General features: G+C 34.0%; 1 protein-coding gene across 6 annotated transcripts in view; it reads left to right on the plus strand.

Annotated features, from left to right (window-relative positions):
* Cnc (NFE2 like bZIP transcription factor cap-n-collar) overlaps nt 1-22,520 on the plus strand; it is a 166,823-nt gene that overhangs the window by 85,526 nt on the left and 58,777 nt on the right. For all 6 annotated transcript variants that reach the window (XM_076781832.1, XM_076781800.1, XM_076781815.1 and 3 more), the window contains exons 4-5: nt 5,999-6,306; nt 7,950-8,147. In XM_076781832.1, coding sequence (XP_076637947.1) covers nt 5,999-6,306; nt 7,950-8,147 — 506 coding nt within the window. The remainder of the gene's footprint in view (nt 1-5,998; nt 6,307-7,949; nt 8,148-22,520) is intronic.

The raw sequence follows: 22,520 nt of genomic DNA on the forward strand, positions 1-22,520 counted from the left end.
AAATAGACGACGAGCAAAAGGAATGCGGGTACGATTGGTCGTAGTGGATTAGTCACGCCTCCACGCATATACATTTTCCATCTCCGTTTATTATTGGCCGAAATGGTCGTGTAAATTGAATGGTAGTGGCCAGAGAAACGTCAAACGAGAGGATCCCATCTTCTTTCTAACACTAAATTTCATTGCACAGAAAAACTAAATACAACGACAAACATAAATAATTTTGACTTATAATAGTACGAATAAAACGGTGTCAAATTATACAGCAAAGAGAACTAAACGAAGGCCAATCGTGGTTAAATTAATAAATATAACAAACATAATAAATACGTTAGAATTCCAATATTCTCCGTGGAGAAAAGAAAAAACTGCACGAGAAAAGAAATATTTACAGAAATATTAAGAAAAGCGTTGACACAACATATAGTAATTTTGTAAATTATTAGACAAAAAAATAGGAAGATGCAATTCGTGTAAAAAAAAAACAGCAATTTTAACAACTTATTGGACCACGATAATTTTACGTCACACTCGGAGAAGAGACTAAAAATTTCACGAATGCCAGCAAAGTAAATTTTATTCGCCCAATGTGAAAATTCCAACATTTTGAAAAATGAAATATTTTAAACGTAATCCTACTAAAAAACATTTGTAAAAAATGTTCCATTAAGCAACAAATAATAAAAGCGTTCTTTGTACACACGAATTAATCAATATTTCTTGGGTAGGCCGTATCAAGCACAGTTTATTTTTATTTCGAGACAAGTTAAAAGCAAACGTACGAGTTATATTTCGATCGACAGCGATTTAGCTTTTGCTAGACCATATTAGGTGGCTTCGCCCTACGGTTAAAAGGTAGCAACGTACGGTTGAACGTTCGGTGAAACGTCCCGATATCGGTCAGTGATAACGATCAATGACCGGACAGAAACCACTGACCGCGATCAGGATGGAAACTGTTTATACTGGTGTACCAGGTGAAGCAGAGTGATGTACGTGCATTCACGCGTCCATTAAGCAATCGTAAAAATGAGACGTCAAACGACGTTAGAAGCGTGTCGGTATAGATTATTGGCACCCTTCTGTCGAGGGCTGCGAATATAACATTTTTCTCGATATATTTATCATCGAGGGATAGGACAATCGTGCTGGCGCATTCACGACGACGGATTCTTTCGTCTCGTATTGGACCGTTCGTGTACGAGGCACTAGAAAGTAGATGGTATTAGAGGCACGACCACTGGCATATCTTTTTGATGTTCGGGTCCGTAGGGCCACTGGTCCAAAAATTCTGCCGAGTAACGCAGGAATTATTATCCGAAGAAGGGCTACAGGGACGCGGGAGAGGGGAGGGGAGGGGAGCTGGAAAGAAAAGAAAATGGTCGTTAGGCGCGCGCGAAATGTGAGAAATGATCTGTCGACGTTCCCGTGGCCGTGGAAAAAGTCAACCGCGAGTTCAAAGAAGCCGAGGATTCAAAAAAGACTGAGAACCACGCCATTAAATGCACCGTGATCGAGCGAATTCCCTTGCGTCGGATTTAAGTCGAGAAGAGATTCGTCCCTCGAGAGACGTTCGCTTTTCGCTTTGTGTCTTCTAACAGTATGCAACTGCTCGAACCGTTAATCGTACGGGAAAAAAGCTCTGGATTACTTTTGTTGCTATTTCCGTGGCCGTGCCATCGCTAAACTAAACTAGGATTTCGTTAAAAGTCGCTACAACTCGAAAAATCGTTCAAATGTCTGGAGTCGAATATTATAAAATTCAGTTATAGAGATTTTATTGGAATTCAAATCTTGCGTAACAGTTTATACTCTTTACTTATAATCCATATTTGATTTGTCGAACACCTAGTTTCGAATAACTTTTAAATCTTGGACATTCCATTTATTAAGTTCTCAAAATATTCTCTATCTAAGCCGAAGTTTGAGAATCTAATTTTAAATGCTTCGGAGCGAGTGACAAAACGGTACAAATACGGATACGATAGTCCTGTATGCTCCTATTCGTTGAAGAATTATTTTTGAAAAATAAAATATTGACAGTGAACAGAGTAAAAAGAAAGCTTCCTTAATTTCAGCCCTCCCACAAATATATAATAAAAACACATTTTTAATTTGGTTGAGTTTCCCTGTAAGGAACTTAAATAAGAGAAAGAGTGAATAATAAAAAAATAACGACAGGACTAACAGAATATAAAACACACAATTTTGAGGCATCACTCAGTTAAAACAATATAGTTTTGAAAGAAATGAATTTAAAGTTTTTCATCTATAAAGTATACTTTTTAAATCAAATTCTTCAGAAATATTCGAAAGAAAAATCTTCAAATGGAAGTAAGAAACAATACTGAACAATTACTGAAAAGTAAGAAATAATAAAAATTTCGTATCGTGCTTATTTTTTATATAGTCGAAGTTTATAAATCTTATCTAGATTTATTTTCTATAACATTTCACCGCGAGAGTTAATAGTTTCAGCCGCTCCTTGTCAACGTGGTAATCGAATTATCCGTTTTCGTCCCCTTCGTCAGACGCTTTTCAAAGTACTTCTCCCCGCTTTGGATACGATTGAAAGGTATTTTTTGCGCTTTATTCGAATTGGAAAAAAAAAATATTTCAGCCTATACAAGAGGAGATGCTTCGACTTCTCAAATTATAGGCGGCCATTATCGTGCGGTCGGTCCCGCATTTGGGCCAGACAATGGCCGCCACTACTAGTTAGTGTAATAGCCATCCCAGAGGTGCGATCTTCCTCTTTCTCGAGGTACCGCACTCACGACCAACAGAAGAAGAACGAAAAGCTAATTCTTCTTTTGTCGAACCGCCTGTCGCTCAGTTCTGCCCGACCCGTTCGAACGGTCCTCAAACAGTTATTATTTTATGAGATTGTTATCACTAATAACATTGTCCTGGAGGAAAAGACGATTCCGCCCGTCGAAATTTCGCAGCCCCGTCCGAAATTATTTTCTCGTTCGCAATTCAAGATGAAACCGATTGATTAAAGTATTCGCTACCACGATCTATCAAATATTTTCAAGTATATCGACGGAAACAATATGGATATTAGATACTTTGCATCCCATAAATCAACGGTTGAGCAACAGCCATCGAGGAAATAATTAGTATAAATTGCGATTCTTTGTCATCGATCCAATTTCCATATTTATGCGACTTAAAATGGCATTGAAAGTTCATTTAATATTCGCGTTTTTACTGGAAAAAGCCAGAACATTCTGTATTATTTTGCAGATAGTTTTTATAGAAACTTATATAGAGTTTTCCTTAAAACTACAAGAAGAACATTTCTATTTTACCTATAGTCCATATATGTCTTTTCAAAATATTTTGGAGTTTTGTTGGTATCGAAAGTAAGTATTCTTGAATAGAATAAAGTTCACGCTTACTATCCACGAAAGAAATTTTCTTTCAAGTAGATCTAATTTTTTGTGTCTCTAAGTGCCTATATGTTCTCTCAGAAAGATGCATTTGAAGTGAAAAATCATACAACTTTGTCAATATTGTAAGTAAAAATTTTTGGCCACTAAATAAAATAAGGTTCACGTTTACCATTTACGAACAGAGTTTTGGTTCCTGTAGACCTAATTTTGTTTGTGTAGATGTAATTTTGCAATTTTGTAGGAACAGATTGATTCTGTCAAGTATCCTTACGTAAGCGTATATTCTCAAAAAGATGCATTTAAAGTGAAAAACCATATAACTTTGTTAACATTGTAAGGCTTAGTATCCGTAATATTCTAAGGTTAGTATCGCGATATTGTATAACAGAGTTTTTTCTGTAGGTGTAATTTTGCAATTTTATGGGGACAAATTGAATCTGTCAAGTGTCCTTAGGCATTGTATATGGCCGCCAGTAAACATGGATTGCGACTTATGCGTTACGTGTTTTGTGGAGCGACGATGAGGCAAACGGTCGTGCCAGGTCGTGTTCGGAGCGTGCGTAGGGGATGAAGTAGGGTAGAAACGGGGACGCGCGATTGGCCGTAGGGCGGGAACATTGGGGGTTGTTCAGACCAGCAGGTGGATCTTCAACAACACCCCTTTGTCCCTCAATTAGTTACGTTTTTTTCCTTTCCTGTCCCTCCTCCAAAATTTTACCTGTCCGTCGGCTACAGTCAGTTCTCAAGTACTGGCCTCCGAGACGGACAGTTTTAGTCGAGTCACATTAAATCCGGTTTAGTCGAATCATCCTTCGATGATTTTCATCATGAATTTTTCTCCGCGTGCTCGGTCGCCGAATCGAGGGAAACGCGATACGTGATCGGCTCTTAACGAATTTTCAATGTCGAAACATTAATAAACGTCCGATCGATCGGTTCGTAAACATCGCGCCGTGGTCAGTGATTCGGTTCCTGTAATAAAATGGGGCGATAAAAGTTTGTAATCGTGCATTGTGCATTGTGAAAATGGTGGAACAAACTTAATACGTTCAGTGAAGGGAATTTAGTGGAATATCGAGGGAAAGAAGACAGTTTTCATCGAAAGAGTTACAATTTGGGATTTAGTAGAAAATGTAATATATTCTTAAAATTCTATTGGCAAAACTGCAGTGAGCGAAATTTTTTGTTTCCATGTAGTAATTAATAATTTCTATCTCTTTCTGTACATTTTTGCTACAAAGTTTCTATAGTTTTCTACCGTTGTCATTATTGTGTTATATTATTTTCAACGTTGTTTTAATTTTTGTCACGTAACGAGGGAAATTAATGGATAAAGAAAAAATTAAAATGACTTTAAAAGCAAAGAAATCAATGTATTTATATAGAAGGAATTATCAAACACAATCCTAAACTTACTAGTCATTTAAGTACGTGTCCAATAGAATTAAAAAATATTACAAGTATTTCACCTGAATCACAAAGATCTTAAAACCAACTTTACCCACCAAGCTATTAGAGTTTGCCTAGAATCACAGAATTTAGGCTGCAGAATGGAAGAACATTATTATCGACAAAATACAAACAGAATAAAAGACATTTATAGTGCTTCGATATGTTTTACAACTTGTAAAATAAATTCCGAAAGGCACAGATGTTGGGGAAATCGATTCTTTTTATGGAAGATTCTAAAGTGGACAAATTCTTCCAACTGGAGCAAATAATCTTGATTAATAGATACAAATTTTATATTCACTCGTTAACTAGTTCTTCTCGACTGCACTTGCCTGAATACGTAAACAATATAGATTTTAATGAAAATGCAAAGGTTCGTGAATAAATCTAAACTTTATATGAATAAAATTTGCCCAACTTGAATTAGACTGAAAAGCTACAGAAAATTCTGGCTAAAAGAAAACTTGACGCTTCAACTTTATGAAATTCCCAGTATGTCAAACTAGTAATACTTAAAGTACTATTTACTAATATTTAAATATAGTAGAAAAATGTGTCAGAACTATAGACATTTCGTTTCTGTCAAACATAAGTATACTACCCTAATGTAAAAAAATAACGATTTATTTCCATTTCTGAGTTAGAGTTCTAAATTTTCTATTTACTCGATAATAAGCATTTTAAAACGAAAACATACGTGGAACTGTGAAAATTTTTTAAAACGACCTCGCTCTGAATAATACGAACGCGGTTTCTTTTTGTCGTTTTAACGTTACAATACCGGCTGCTAGAAGTTAATCACGACCTGCAGCGAACGATAGTTAGTGGTACACAATGTGAAAACTGCGAAACATGTGGTTGACAATGGAAGAACGCAGTTTCTCGTGCGGTGTACAATCTTACGAACAATTAAATGATTCTAAATGATCCTCGAAAATCGTCGTCGTGCACGCGAACCTGTTTACGCTTACTTACGTCCCGTAAACCGATAATTTGTTCGAGTATTATATTCCTTATGTGAGTCATACTATACGAGTCATTATCATACTCGAATCGTACGAACACGAGTAATTCAACGTTGTTGAACAGTACTCGGTCTGTTGTTTCGAAGAACCATGCCCTATTTGATCGGTCCGCGTGTGTTATAGGTGAATACATACTCAGTTCTGGCAATCAAGAAGGAACCGGAAGCAACTCGGCCGAAGAGGACAATCAGCTGCTCAGAAACGCATCACTGGATTTAGACAATCCGTTGGCCGGATTAACCGATGATTCTTTGGGATTAACCAACACCTTAGAGCTCGAAAATGATTTTCCTTCGGACTTACTCGGAGGTGGTCTCTTAGGAAGCGCTAACGTCGAAGGTTTCCTCAACAACAATACTCTAGGTCTTCCCGACGGATTCAATCTCGAAGAGGCGCTACAACTCGTTGGCCTCGATGAGGCTCAAACAGAGGTTTGTGCAACGTTCACGTACTCACAAATACCTTACGCGTTCACCACCTAACTTTTCGATGTTTAACATTCTCAAATTGACGAGGATGAAACCCGTAACTTGGTAGAAAAGCAAAACTTGTTGGTTCAGGGGATTTTTGAAATGTAAGACATACCAACATCATTGATTAACCCTGGCACTATCGGGAGTGGTCAAAATGACTCATTCTATGTGGCACAAACAGAGGGTTGTGCAACGTTTGCATACTCACAAATACCTTACGCGTTCACCACCTAACTTTTCGATGTTTAACATTCCCAAATTGACGAGGATGAAACTCGTAACTTGGTAGAAAGACAAAATTTGTTGCTTCAGGGGATTTTTGAAATGTGAGACATATCAACATCAATGATTAACCCTGGAACTATCGGGAGTGGTCAAAATGACTCATTCTATGAGGCTCAAACAGAGGTTTGTGCAACGTTTGCGTACTCAGAAATACCTTATGCGTTCACCACCTAACTTTTCGATGTTTAACATTCTCAAATTGACAAGGATGCAACTCGTAACTTGGTGGAAAAACAAAATTTGTTGGTTCAGGGGATTTTTCAAATGTGAGACATATCAACATCCATGATTAACCCTGGGAACTGTCGGGAGTGGTCAAAATGACTCATTCGTAATTTCTAATGAATATAGCAAAGAAATTTACTATTTTCTCGACTAAATTTTTAAAAATTTATCGTGGTTTTCTAAAAGAGAATGAATAAACACTTATTTCCATTGCATAATAATTAATAATAAATTTTAACTTGCTTCAAAGAAGTGCTATTATCGTATAATTGTTACAGTTGATGTTTAAAGAATTTTTAACTCGAACACTCTTTATAAATATGTCCCATTTTTTACAATAGAATTGATAAGATTATTTACAATAATTTAGTAATTACGATAATTAAGTGAAAAATACGTAACGATACAACAAAATAAAATTTACCTGCATTTCAAAAAACAAGAAAAAAAACCCCTTTGCAGAATTAATCGTTCAGATATTTCAATAGAAAGTCTCAAATATGTTACAAAATGAGTAATGATTATAAAAAATGACACAACAAATCAAAGGATTCAGGACTTCCAGGACAGATATACATAGATTACATATCACAGATACTTTTCCTACGTTTTCATAATTCTTTTCTAATTTACATCCATATAACGTAAAGCTGTATAATCACTTTTTATACAGCGGACAGTTTACGAGCGATTTGCATTCATAGATTAGAATTGACCACTCTGATATACATTGTGCCATTTTAATCTCCCCACCCAAACATCTCGAAAGATATGATATTTATTTTGGCATTTATCTGATCTCACGACGACTGTTTTTAACGTCAAAATTTTAATGGAAATCTATATTTTCGAAATACGATCGATGTTTGTCCTCTCAATGCATTATTCTTGGAGATATAAACTCTGAGACTTGACATGGTGCTGACCGATGTACGATATTACGGCTGAGAGTTTCAACGGTTATCAACCTGAGATTATTAAAAAATTGTATGACGCACGCGTTTATACGTTCATGTGCGATAAAAAATATAGACACTTGTCTTCGATGTTAACGTGACATGGGTATTGTAATATCAAGGATTGTTAAATAGGAAACGAAGCCGGAAGTGAAGAAAAAGAAAAAGGACAGTGAAGAGGAATCCGCGAGTGCAAAGGACGAAACGGCCATTACCACCTCGAACAACATCGAGGTCGAGAAGTTATCCAGGTGCGAAGATTCTGAGACAGGCGACATGATTCACACACCGCAATTTCATCATCCCCATCATCCGCACCATCGTTCCTTTCAGGTATGTACAATCTTGAGTTTATTGCCATTTTTAAATTATCGCGATCGCGGGACCTACACAATTATTATCGATATTATTTTTAGTTATATTAATTTCATTAATAGCCTTTCATTTTTTTCAATTACCTTTTTCGATTCATCTTTTTTTTAAATTCTTGATATTGAAGTTATTTTAATTTCACCTATATTTTTATCATATAAAAATTTAATTGCAGATTTCTAACATTAATTTCATTTTCAATATGTATTATAATTTCATCTATTAGAAAATTTAAACCGAGTTACAGACAGTAATATATGTGTACGTGTTGTACTGCATACCTATGACAAAATTAAACTTACGTCTATAGCCAAAATTCTAATCTAAATAAAAATTTCAAATAACGAATAAAGAATAAATAACACTGTATACGTTATTTATTTTAACAAAATTGAAAATTTGAGTAATAGAATGAAACATTCACCGGCAAACATATAAAAATTGAACATAAAAAGAATGTTACATAAATATGAGTATCGATACTAGAGCAAGATCTAATGCTATTTATTTTAGCAAAATTGGAAATTTGAGTTATAGAATGAAACATTCACCAGCAAACAAATAAAAATTGAACATAAAAAGAATGTTACATAAATATGGGTATCGATACTAGAGCAAGGTCTAATGGTACTTATTATGCGAGCATTAGAATAAATATTAAAATTAAAGAAATCGCTACAAAGTACTACTAGAATAAAGATCTTCGCCTTATCGCTGCTGAACTCGACAAGCGAGACAGTATTACTATAAAAATAAAACAGAGTTACTAGCTTAAAACGAACGTCGTATTGCAAATGGAACAAATAAAAGTAATCGAAGATATTAAATAATTAGGGTGGAAAATATATTTTCTGTACACCACACTTGTGTTTCGTTGCGTCTACCAACAACATAGGTCTTTTGTTTAATTCGCCCTTTAGTTTTTCGATGATTATAATTATAAAAATGTGAAATCGACCCGAACCCTGGATTTTCTCAAGAAATTAGACTTTAGCAAATATTAATTCCTTGAGAAAAGATTTGTACTTCGAATTTGCATCATTTGATCGTCTTCTTGAACGATTCGTATACTACTGGAGAGGATTTAACACTAGATTTACTAATCGGTTGAAGAACTCATGACAATACTATTTTTTAGCAATTTATGTTGAATTTTTTTGATGTAATGATACGAATATATATCCTAATACAAATAAAAATAGCATTTTAACGTAACCGTCAACATTGTAGAATTAAAGGTTGCCATAATAACTGCATACAAGAAAATCCGCGAAGAAATGTTTTGGAAACTAATTAACAGTATTGCAAATTGTATTTTTGATCTTATTAAAAAAAGCGATTCTACTAATTATCAAGATATTTCTATTCTATGCTCAATATATTATTGTTAAAGATCTAATTTTTCTAGCATATCTTTTTGTATCCACGCATTACCAGACTTTAATGAAATTTTCCTGAAATTTGATAATAAAAAACATATTCGCAGAAATGAAGAATACATTGTTAAGATTAGGCACTTATATTGATATTTTATCATTATTTTCCGGTTATACCTTCATAATCTGTTTTATTTGATATAATTAAAAATATTTCAGAAGTATTGTAGAAATATAATTAAATATGGATGTATATCTTAATTGAAATTTAAGTTTCAATTTTATGTTTGTTATAGTCGCACAACGTTACGATTGTTCCTTATCTTCCCTTCTACTACACTGATATTCTTGTAGAATAGTTCCAGAGCTATAGAATTTATGAAAATATTTTCACAATTTTGATAGGACAAATTTTATAATTAATTTACCATGTTACAGTCACTCACAATGAACATCGTAAAGATTGTATCGTGAAAAATACTGCCTCGGAACAATAACAGTATAAGAAATTTAGTTGAAAAAAATTAAACATTATTCTTTATTAATGAAGAAAAATGATAACCGTATCGTACGTCAAAACGTCTTCACATTAAAAATCGTACATAAAAATAATCAGTATATTTACATAGTGAAAAACAAATTTGATTTGAATAATTAACTCAGTACTTAGTGAAGTAACCATTATTATCTATAATTACCTGCAAACGTCGTGGTATTTAAGTTCCTGTTTTCCACGAGGCCAAAATTTTGATTTTAGACAATTGTAAACTAGATATCTCAAAATTAGTCTCAGTACTTATTTTCATAACCCCGCTAAAATTAATGTTTCATGTTTTGACACAAATTTATCCATTGTCAAGGATCAACTTTTCGAATATTTTTGGAATCTCTATATATTCTTCACTAAAATACGCGTTATTTGCATTTTGAAACATTAAAACCCTTGAATCCGTTCAGAAGTTATGACATTTTAAAGATGCGCTTGAAATTTTAGAGTGACATTTCTGGCCAGAAATTATATTTTCGGTAAGGAATTTTTTTCTCGAAAGTGGGTAGGATTTCGGGGGTATGTGTATTCACCAAAAATTATTGTAATTGACTCCAGCAACTAACAATAATTTTTTCAGAACGATTTGAAATATTTTCTATTCGCCGAAAAATTTGGGCACCTACCTCGTTTTTCATTTTTAATAAATTTGTTTAGCGCTGTACAGAAAAGGTGACTAATACTTTTTTATAGGTACCCATGAGCTCTACTTCAAAAAAAAATTTCATTGAGATACGTTCATTATTGTAGGAGTTATGGCCGTTTAAAAATTGGACCACTTTTATGTGGTTTTTCTCATTTTACGGGGTAAAGGAGCAACTTTTCCAATATTTTTAGAATTTCTACATATTCTTCACTAAAATACGCGTTGATTGCTTTTTTAAACATTAAAATCGTCCAATCCGTTCAGAAGTTATGACATTTTAAAGATGCGCTTGAAATTTTAGAGTGACATTTCTGGCCAGAAATTATATTTTCGGTAAGGAATTTTTTTCTCGAAAGTAGGTAGGATTTCGGGGGTATGTGTATTCACCAAAAATTATTGTAATTGACTCCAGCAACTAACAATAATTTTTTCAGAACGATTTGAAATATTTTCTATTCGCCGAAAAATTTGGGCACCTACCTCGTTTTTCATTTTTAATAAATTTGTTTAGCGCTGTACAGAAAAGGTGACTAATACTTTTTTATAGGTACCCATGAGCTCTACTTCAAAAAAAAATTTCATTGAGATACGTTCATTATTGTAGGAGTTATGGCCGTTTAAAAATTGGACCACTTTTATGTGGTTTTTCTCATTTTACGGGGTAAAGGAGCAACTTTTCCAATATTTTTAGAATTTCTACATATTCTTCACTAAAATACGCGTTGATTGCTTTTTTAAACATTAAAATCGTCCAATCCGTTCAGAAGTTATGACGTTTTAAAGATTCGCATGAAAATTCGGGCAGACATTTCTGGCCAGAAATTATATTTTCGGCAAGGAATTTTTTTCTCGAAACTGAGTAGGATTTCGAGGGTATGTTTATTCACTAAAAATGATTGTAATTGACCTCCGGAGCCAAAAATAATTTTTTTAGAACGATTCGAAATTTTTTCTATTCGCGGAAAAATTTGGGCACCTTACCCCCTGTCGATTTTTCTTAGAAATTCATTTTTCATTTTTAATAAATTTGTTTCACGCACTACGGAAATTTTGTCTAATACTTTTTTGTAGGTATCCATGAGTTCTACTTCAGAAAAAAATTTCATTGAGATACGTTCACTATTGTAGAAGTTATGGCCGTTTGAAAATTGGACCATTTTTAAGGGGTTTTTTTCATTTTCGGGGGTTAAGGAACAACTTTTTCATTATTGTTAGAATTTCTATATATTCTTCACTAAAATACGCGTTATTTGCTTTTTTAAACATTAAAATCCTTCAATCCGTTCAGAAGTTATAACGTTTTAAAGATACGCATGAAATTTCGGGGAACCATTTCTGGCCACACATTAGATTTTCGGTAAGGAATTTTTTTTTCAAAAATGGTTAGGATTTCGAGGCTATGTCTATTGACCAAAAATGATTGTAATTGACCCCTGCAACCAAAAATAATTTTTTCAGAATGATTTGAAATTTTTTAATTTAATTTTTTAAGAACTTCTTAACGAAGCCTCAATCAAGAAATTGATATTCTTGATTTTTGTCTTATTTTGGCCCTTAGAATCTCCAATTAAAATTTTTTCCAGTGGTGATCGAACGCACTGTATATAGATAACCTTCTCGTCGAAGCAGTGCTAAAAATTGTTGGGGATGACTCCACGAATAATATAGTGGGAAAGTGTAGCGACCGTTAGCGAGGGACTACTGTGGTTGATTTTTAAACAGAAAGAATTTGGACGTCGAAAAACTGTACATTGTTCTTCATGCACCAGGGCTAGTTGGAATATCTACTATATATTTTCTTATTTTCCTCAATATTTCTCACCTTACTAACATTACTGTCATAAAAAGTATATAGTTTATTTTTGCCTTGTTTGTTATCATTTACATTGAAACAAAACTCAGCAATGTAATTAAAATAATTACAAATTGCAAAATACAAACATTTTATTTTTGTTCTTTCGATGATTCATTCGTAGTTCTGTCACTACGCGAGTCATATACAGATAATCTTCTCGTCAAAGAAAGAGTAGCGAACGTTAGCGAGAGACTACTGTGGCTGACTTTTAACCAGATAGAAGTTGGGGCTTCGAAATATTTTACAATTTTCTAGCACCAAGTCTAGTATCCCCTCGTTCGAGGGACAACCGTGGCCCGAAGAGAATCATCGCGACGAGAAGTCACGTCGTTAGACAACCGTAGAATCGTGACAATGACCTACCGAGATAGTCCCCGACGGCTGGTGAGACGTAACGTAATGCGTACGTGCAGAGGACTTGCATGCACGTGGAGAAATACACCTGAAAAGTTCCGCCAATGGGAGAAGTCGCAGACCCCTTCCATGATCCTTGTCGAGTACGATCACGATCGCGTTGTGTTCCTGCGGCTGACACTCGCGGACGACACGCGGTTCGAGGTAAACGCTAACCTTCCGGAAAATTGGCGCGCTGTTTTCCCGTCACTGACAAATTTTCTCCCGGCTTCGTTCGGCCCGAGGAAATTCGGTTCAGAGAATTGTGATCGGAGTGCAGTGCGAGAAGAACTGTAACCCTTCGACCGTTCGCGAGTCGATTCACTTTCGAAAATGTAGAACAAAGTGTGCGCTCGAGGAACACTCCGACCTTCCGTTTCCGGCGCTTTCAAACATTTTTAAACACTTTCGTCGCGTCCATCGAGCACTCATCGTTGGGCGTCGGGTTTCGTAAAAGTGGAATTTCTTTTGGATTTTCGTTCGTGCAAAAACTCTTGTGTTTTGACTCGGTCCTGAGAATATCTACCATCGATCCTACGATGCTTGACACGCTCTCAGCGGAGGCTAAGCGAGACGATCGGTTGCTCGCGATGCAAGAACCCTGAAGAGGAGGATCGTCCTGCGATGGGCTATCGTGCCTTGACCGATTTCTAAGTTCCGTGATATCCCGAAGGAAACCATACCTCCGAAACGACGCTGTCGACGTGTTCCAATGTGGCACTTTTAAACCCCCTGCTTCGATAGATTCGAAGACGACATCGAGACCCGATTAGCCACCGAATTAACGTCCAACGGGAAAAATCAGGCACGAATGACGCGCAACAATTGGTTCTTAAATGCCATACGAGCAGCAGTACCAAGCTAATTCAGAATGTTGGAATCTGGTTGTGGACGAAGGTCTTTTTCAGGTACATATAAGCCATACGTTATCATACTCCAAGGTAAATAATTATATAATGAAGTAACAGACGCAGTAAAGAAACGTCGATTTACGAAGGATTAAACATTCAAAGGCTGAAAAGTGGTTTAATGATCTTCGACGTCTAAATTATACGTTCAACGAATGTAATGAGCGTCTTGCTAGCTTTGCATATTCAATATTGTACCGCTTAAAGTACCATATACTTTTCCGTAATTTTCAACATTCGTTTAGTAATCGTTGTCGCGCGTACACGAAAAAAATTTCTATATCGGGATCGACGTTTTTGAGTCCCACGTTGGACCATCAATTTCACGAATTCGTGTTTTGATTAACGATTCACTTTCTCTCTCTCTCTTTGTGGAGCGTGGCGTGGCACGGCGATTCTAATAAACTTTTTACGAAAAGGTTCTCGAAGGAATACCCTGGTTGAATTCGTGTTCGTGATAGTTGCACGTATACACGGGTCTCGTGACCTTGTCTCTGTCGTGGAAGTGCGCAGAGTTGATGATTCCGAAGGCTACGTGTAATATCCAGTGCCGAGCGTCTACACGTAATGAGCACACTAAATTAATATACATATAGAATCCACTGTCAGGACCTTTTGCCTAAGAGAAGAACGTATTGTGCGTATTGTGCAGCGGTATTACGCAAGAAAACATGGTATCGTCGCGCGCGAACCGTATCATTTTTGGAACTCTTCTCTCACGCGACTGTCGTATTAACACTGACCTCGGTCACCTGTAATTGCTATGTGCTACCGTATGTCAAGATGTGGACAATGCACGTAATACGGCCCATTATGCTAGGCTGCCGCCAGGTTATGTTCTTACGTATCGTCGGATTTTTACTGCTCGCGATGCCTCTGAAAGAACCTTGAACGAGTCACATCACCTTTGATACCGGAACACCTTGCTGCCGACGCAACTTTTCGATTCGACGCGTCTCTCGCTCTAAGCGACGCCTCGATTCTCGATCGGTTACCACGGAACACGAAATTGTTTATCGAGAATGGCTCGCGGCAACTGGAAAACTGATAAACAAACCACGAGCCGTAAAAATAATTCGCGAACACTAGCGGGAAACGAGAAGAAAATTTATTTCTTCACTCCGAGCGCTGCTGAATAACAGGAATAGGAATCTTTTGCAAAATTTGAATACCATTTTAATAATATCCTGCCAATTCCTGATAAATTTATTTCAATTTAAAGCATTTTGTTTTCAAACTAACATATTTACGATTTCGTATACCGCCGTGCATGAAATTTAATTGCATGGAAGACAAATTTTAGGAAGTTACATTTTGGGCCCCAGGATGTTTAGCTGAACAAGTATTATAAAAATGATGTATTGAAACATTCATTTTTTTCCGCACGAGACGCGCCAAGAGTTGGTAAATAACAGGAATAGAATTTTTTTGCAAAATTTGAAAATACATTTTAATAATATCCTGCCAATTCCTGATTTTATTTCAGTTTAAAGCACTTTGTTTTCAAACTAACATATTTACGATTTTGTATACCGCCGTATATGAAATTTAACCCTTTGACTACGAAAAGCGCCTACAGACTCTCAGACAATCTCTCGACTGTGTGCGTTAAACGCCTATAGGCGTTCAATGTGTGTGTGTTGTTCAAGGCGAGAAAAAGTTTTCCGCATATGACTAGTGCTCGCGTCAAAATCGACCGTAGTCAAAGGGTTAATTGCATGGAAGACATTTAGAAATATACATTTTGATCCCCAGGACGTTTAGCTGAACAAGTATAAATAAAAATGATGCATTGAAACATTCATTTTTTCCGCACAAGACGCACCAAGAGTTGGTAAATAACAGGAATAGAATTTTTTTGCAAAATTTGAATACCATTTTAATAATATCTTGCCAATTCCCGATAAATTTATACTTTTATGTCCACGCTAAATTGTTTAAACTAACATATCTACGGTCTCCTATGCCGCCAACTATGTAATTGCATGGAAGGTAAATTTTAGAAAAATACATTTTGCACCTAGAATATTTAACTGAAGAAGCAAAACAGTCGAGAGACAAATGTTATAAAAATTTGAAATGTTTAAAAATGACTTTGAGAATACACTAAAATAGTATAATTTAATCTTAGGGAATTTTTTCGTACGTCTATAAATAACGGAAATATTTATTAATAAAGTACAAAGTTTAAGAGAGTATTCCATGTAGTTTAGAGTCCCATTTTTCTGGTCTTTTTAGGGATTTTTTTTATAAAAAAAAGTATATGTTCCTTAATTTTGACATTTTGCATACACGTTTGTTTATGGTTTAACGAATGTTTGTCAATTTTTTCAAGTGAAAATACTCAAAACTGACTGAATTATATTTAATTGAACAAAAAACGAATTCCAATGTTCCTTTAAAAAAAAGTAACACGATTCCGAGCGTTCTGCTCAGCTAAAATAAGAAAATCGAAAAGATTCTTGATTAGTATGATTATGATTACGATGTGAACCAAATTGAAAGAAAGATATTGAGAATTTACGAAATGGCGGCACTTTGAATTTTGAATATCGATTTACTTGACTTTTCTCCATGTTTAGCGAGTTAAAAAACAATAAGAAAGATTATTTTCTTTATAATTGTGGTTCAAACTATAATCACCATCATACTAATTAAGAATACTTTTGATTTTTTCATTTCAGGTAAGCAGAATAATTGGAATCGTGTTAGCCAGTAGGACGCTTCTTTTTTTAAAGGAAACTTGTTCAATGACATATAATTCAGTCAGTTTTGATTATTTTCACTTGAAAAAAATTTTGAAGATTCGTAAAACATAGATATCTATGCAAAATGTCAAAATTAATGACCTTACACTTTCTTCGTAAAAAATTTCCTAAAACCAAAAAGATGAAATTCTAGAATACTCCTTTAATTTAAATAATCCACGTTTAAAACTTTTCATAAACACTTTAACCTAGTTTCGATTTTGATTTAATTTAAAAATTTATTTTCAATTACATAGCAAACCAGTTTACTCGGATAAAATTTAAAAGGTCTATTGTTTTAATTAAATTTCAGACTTCATCTATAATTCTTAGGTAATTCTAAGTCTACTAGGTTTATTTGTCGTTACATCTCCATGGAAATGTTATTATAACTATTTCGAAAATAAATCAGAAAAATTTTGTGCATTTGCGAACAAAATTGTCTCGAAGACCTAAAGTGTAACTATTTCTATTATTAATATACTACTTGATTAAGACCAATGGAATTTTAATGTAATATAGAAAGAACATAAACAAGTACATTTATAGTTACGAAGATAAATTTCTTGACAATAGTAAAAAGTAATATATGTATAAAAAGAGATGCGTTAGGACAAAAATGCCTCGAAGACCGTAGCAGGGTTGAACAAAATTAAATGGTATACGTTTCGAAGATCAAATCACACCGAAAAGGGTTAAATGACCTACCCAGCATATTGTTCAATGTAGTTCCTTTTGAGTTTCCAGTAATTTCTTTTTCTCGCAGAACCGTAACCGTAAAGTAGACTTGCCGCAAGGTGCAGGTATCGACCGTCAAGAATTCGACAGGTACTCGGTTGCTTTTCGGTTGGAACATTTCGATCCGAGTCCCTAAGAGCTTAAAAGCCTCCAGTGACCGCAGTTTTGACAGCAAAACGACCACCCAGGGATTTGAGTCGTAATTAAGTAGACAATTCTTACGACATACCATGGATTATCTTTTGTAGTCGGAAAATGGTCATCAATTTGTCCTCGTTCCATTCAATTTTTCCTTAAACACAATACGTATTGCATCGACAAAATAAAATTTAATTGTATTTATAACGATATTTTTAGAAATGAAACTAAAACATCCATCGACGAACGCGTTCTTATAAAATACATATTTACAAACTTGAGTAGAACTATCGATAGAAAATTTAACGTGTTCCTTCTGCTTTTTAATTGATTTACAGTCACAGTATACGTACACGGAGGAAGTATAAAAAGTGAGAGAAACAGTGATTTCTAAAGTGGCAAGGTGATTGACTGGAAATAATTTTAAATTAATTTCCGTTGCGTCATGTTAACGCTATATTAGTGGAAGATGATAATTATATGAATAAAACAAGATTTCTATAGATATGTTAATTACGATATTTATGGTATACGTTATTAATATGATTTAAGTATCCAATGAATAAGATTTCAATTTTTCCTTTAGCAGAAAATATTTGTTTCACTTTTAAATGTAGTACTGAATTTAATTCTTTTTGAGGTTTGTGCAAACAATTTTTTAGAATACATATTTTGTGCATGTGTCGAAAGAAGCAAAATCTAGAGGAAGTAACTATGATTATCCAAGAATCGACTTTCCTTAAAACGTAATCAGAGTTTGTGACGATCTAATTTAAATATAAATTTGTATAAGTTTGTATAGACGCATTAAAAAATATCGTTTGAACAGTCAAAACGTGACCGAAGAGTATTAAAACGCGTTTGTCAGAAGAAAAACATGTTTCGAAATTTTTCTCGATTACAATACTTTCCTTCCTTATAGGTCGGAAAGTAGAAACTCGTTAATGCATTGCTCGCAGGTAACGAGCAGGAATTGCAGGGAGCAACTTGAAGAATTCCCCGCAAATAATGAAAGAAGGTAGCGAGTAGTAAAGTAGGAAGTACTGAAAATAATATACCCTCCGTAGTTGATGAACGTAGTCGGAAGATACAAATATCCTTATGCCTAGAAGCACAAAGGTTTAAAGTTCACTCATCTGCGAATACAATACATTTTGATACGAATTAATCGATCGTGCAAGATTGAATTTTTATTTAAATATACTTTATTTCTGTCACGAAGTTATCAAACCGACAATCAACTTTGATTATCGATATACAATAATCTTGCAGTTTTATTTTCTTCGAAAATATCAATCGATAAAATTGATAGGAAATGCTTATACGAATGCAGAAATTATAACATTGATAAATAAAAAAGGCACGCTGAACATTAGGATAAAAAGAGGATGTATTGAAAGTTATAGAAGAATTCTATGGTGTGTAAAACACAATTTGACAGTTTCTTCAAAACGATTCTTATCAACTTTTTGTACAAGGTCTAACTTACATTAAGGGGAGGATTATCGTGTAACAAAAGTAACTAATATTTATGAATTTTAAAAAAGAAGTATTGATTACTTTGAGTTTAACTCCTCTGTGACCATAAAGAGATGTCCTTAAATTACAGAAAATAATTTTTATATCGATTCTGCTTACTATTTGCAAATTAATATAGAATCTTTAAAGTAAAATTTTTTTTTTAGATAAATTAACTTTGTATCGATGAAGAAAGTATTATACATAAAAACTAAAAATGTTAGATTCATTCTAGTCATTCTAGACATCAATTTGCAGAACATGATTTTAAGAGTAACGTGTTTAAAATTTTTAATGAAGTTTCAAGATACATCTACTGTTTTGACGTTTCACACTTTAATTAGATCATTGTATTTCAAGAGATTATTTTAAAAATATTGTATTTTTGACTTACGAGAAAAATGAGAAATCTATATATAAATTAACTATAAATAACTATATATAGATATAGATATAACTATAAATAAATTTTTAAATAGTGTTCATCTTGTCTCTGAAGAATGGACAAAGTTTCTTAAAATATCAAGTTGCAATTAGCTTCTGATGGTTATAAAACTATTCAATAATATTATTATTGTTGGGTTAGAAAATTAATCTTCTCTAGCGACTTTAGTTTCTCACAGTCGAAACACGTGCTTTATTTTTATCGTGTGCAATCATCTAATACAAGTCAATAATTATATAAAATTGTATATAAAATTAGACTATTTTGTGTGTAATTTTATCAATGTTACTAAAAATTATTTTTTAATTATTACGAAACATATTTAATCGAGTTTCGTACATTGTTACGACTTAAAAATAACACTAGATCTACAGACGTTGATTACACATATTTTTATTGAAATTCGTCCTGTCGATGGTTACATTAATACACGGTTTTTCTTCTAATTAGGATACCTATTCGTTTCTATTAATCAAATTCAACATAAATTTCTGGCAAATAACATTTAGAAGTTCTGTAACATTAAATTTGAGACCTGTCAAAATGGTGGGTTCCGTAAACTTAGCGACAAGGAAGGAAGAACGCGTAAGAAATGGAATCGGTTGAAATCGGCGAAAGAATCGATTACGATTGTTGTTCAAGGGACTATAAAATCACGGTGACGATCTTTGGTCGTGATCGACAGAGTTCCTCGCGTCTCTTTGTACAAGGATTTGCTAGGTCACGAGCAGTAGCATGTTATTTGCTATGCCACTTGGATATTTGCTTAGAACCTTGAGCGTCGAAGAAGAACCCTCGAAGTATCCTTGGACTTTTCATAATATTTACACGCAATATCGAGCCACGATCGGAGAGAGAAAAGAAAGCGGTCCTGGTGCAGAGATAAAGCGGGATAAAGGAGGAGAAAGACAGAGGAGATCGTGAGAGAGGGCGATCCAAGGCACGGCCGAGGAGATAGAGCCCGAGCGTGTTGTATCGCGATCGCGCAGAGTCGTAAGACAAAATTAATAAGAAAAACGAGGTATGTAATATGGAAATGAGAGGCTGGGGAGAAGACGAGGACCGACCGAGGCATTAGGATGCACTTGTGGCGATACTTGAAGGACTTGGCATGAGCCCTCTACGGTAACCCGCGCCAGCGTGCATTAATCTGATGACTATCCGAATGAATCATAATTAATATCTCGGCCCATTAGCCACGAGATTATACCCGCCGACCATAGGTAATGCGCATGGTTTCTTCGCGTATCTTTGATTACTCGTGTTTTGTCAATAATATACACTCATACACCAAACTATTCCGTCTCTTGTATTTGCAACTTTTAACGAGCGAAATACACTCAGGGAAATCTCCATCGATATTTTCTAACGCGAATGAACGAAGGAACTTTTGAGGCTCACTTTGAGCAGCTTCTATTTGCGTGGTAGTTAGTAAATATACTTGCCACGTTTGCTCATATTTGTTCTATGAAATTTTTTGGTAGCCTTGTTAGTAACTACGACATTTATATTATTCTATTCTACTAGACTACGATTCTGGTATTTGCATATTCAATATTTTTTACACTGTTTTTAAGTTTATAATATGTTGATATAATGTATGTTATACATATTCTATTCTACTGGACTAGGATTCTGGTATTTGCATCATCAATACCTTCTACACTGTTTTTAAGTTCGTAATATGTTGACATAATTTATATTATATATATTCCATTCTACTGGACTAGAATTCTAGTATTTGCATTTTCAATATCTTCTACACTGTTTTTAATTTCGTAATGTGTTGATATAACTTATGTTACACATATTCTATTTTATTGGACTACGATTCTGGTATTTGCATCATTAATATCTTCTACACTGTTTTTAAGTTCATAATATGTTGATATAATTTACGTTATACATGGAATGTTGGTTTTCAATGTAATTTTGTACCTGGTATTATGTCACACAATGCTACATTTAATATAACAAGTAGTTTTCTTGGCATAGATGGATGAGTAAATAGCATCTCCTATATGGTCTAACTCTTTGTTTTAAATCTGACCGATTTTTTATAGGATCTATTGCTTCATAGTCTGAAATCTTAGCATTCCCAGATAGTTATTAACGTTGTGATTTGGTTCACTTGACGTAAAGAGACGAGTAAAGTCTCGTATATGGTTCTTTGTTTTAATTCTAACCAATTTTGTATAGAATTGTAATCTAAAATCTTAACATTCTTAGATAGATATGAACATTGTTATTCGTTGATTATTTGTGAAAAGTGTATACCTTTTGCAATATGTCACATGCACTTTGCCAAATTATTCTCTCTAAATACAGAAAATCTACTGAAAACCAGAGTAATAATAAATCTTGCAACGTAATATTTGACTGTTGTATTGTAACATTTTCACATGTTTCTTTGGTTTCTATCATTAACTCCTAGGAAAAATATTAGTATAAAAATAAATAACAAAATATTTCTTGTTATCGAAAGTGTGAATAAAACACAATTTTTTTCATAATGTTTGGGAAATCATTTGTGAACAATATTATTTGTCTACTTTGTTAAGTGTAATATTTGCAAAATATGAACACATATAGTTCCTAGATTATCCAAACTAATAGAGACCAGAATTTTTACCTTAGAATAACAGGTAGGTTATAAATATATTGTAATATTATTTCTAACATGAAATATAATATAATATACAGGTCTGAACAAAAGTATAAGTCACTTCGATCACTCGTATATTTTATACATATAAAAGAAATATATTGTAAATTTTATACATCCTATATATTGCATATAATATTAACAATAACCTGACTTTGTTTGGACAAAATTGTAAGATAATTGAAAAGCAATTGACGTTTCTTTAGTAAAAATTTTTGATCAAACGTCACATTAATATTTTTGTGAGATCTCTTTCACCTGTTTTGTATAATTTTTTTGTTTTTATTATAGCACGTTTCAATTTTGAACAATACATGCTTTCAGTTCGTTAATATTTTTCATTCCACCTGTATAGACA

The sequence above is a fragment of the Colletes latitarsis genome, chromosome 2, assembly GCF_051014445.1.
Source record: "Colletes latitarsis isolate SP2378_abdomen chromosome 2, iyColLati1, whole genome shotgun sequence".
Taxonomy (NCBI): Eukaryota; Metazoa; Arthropoda; class Insecta; order Hymenoptera; family Colletidae; genus Colletes; species Colletes latitarsis.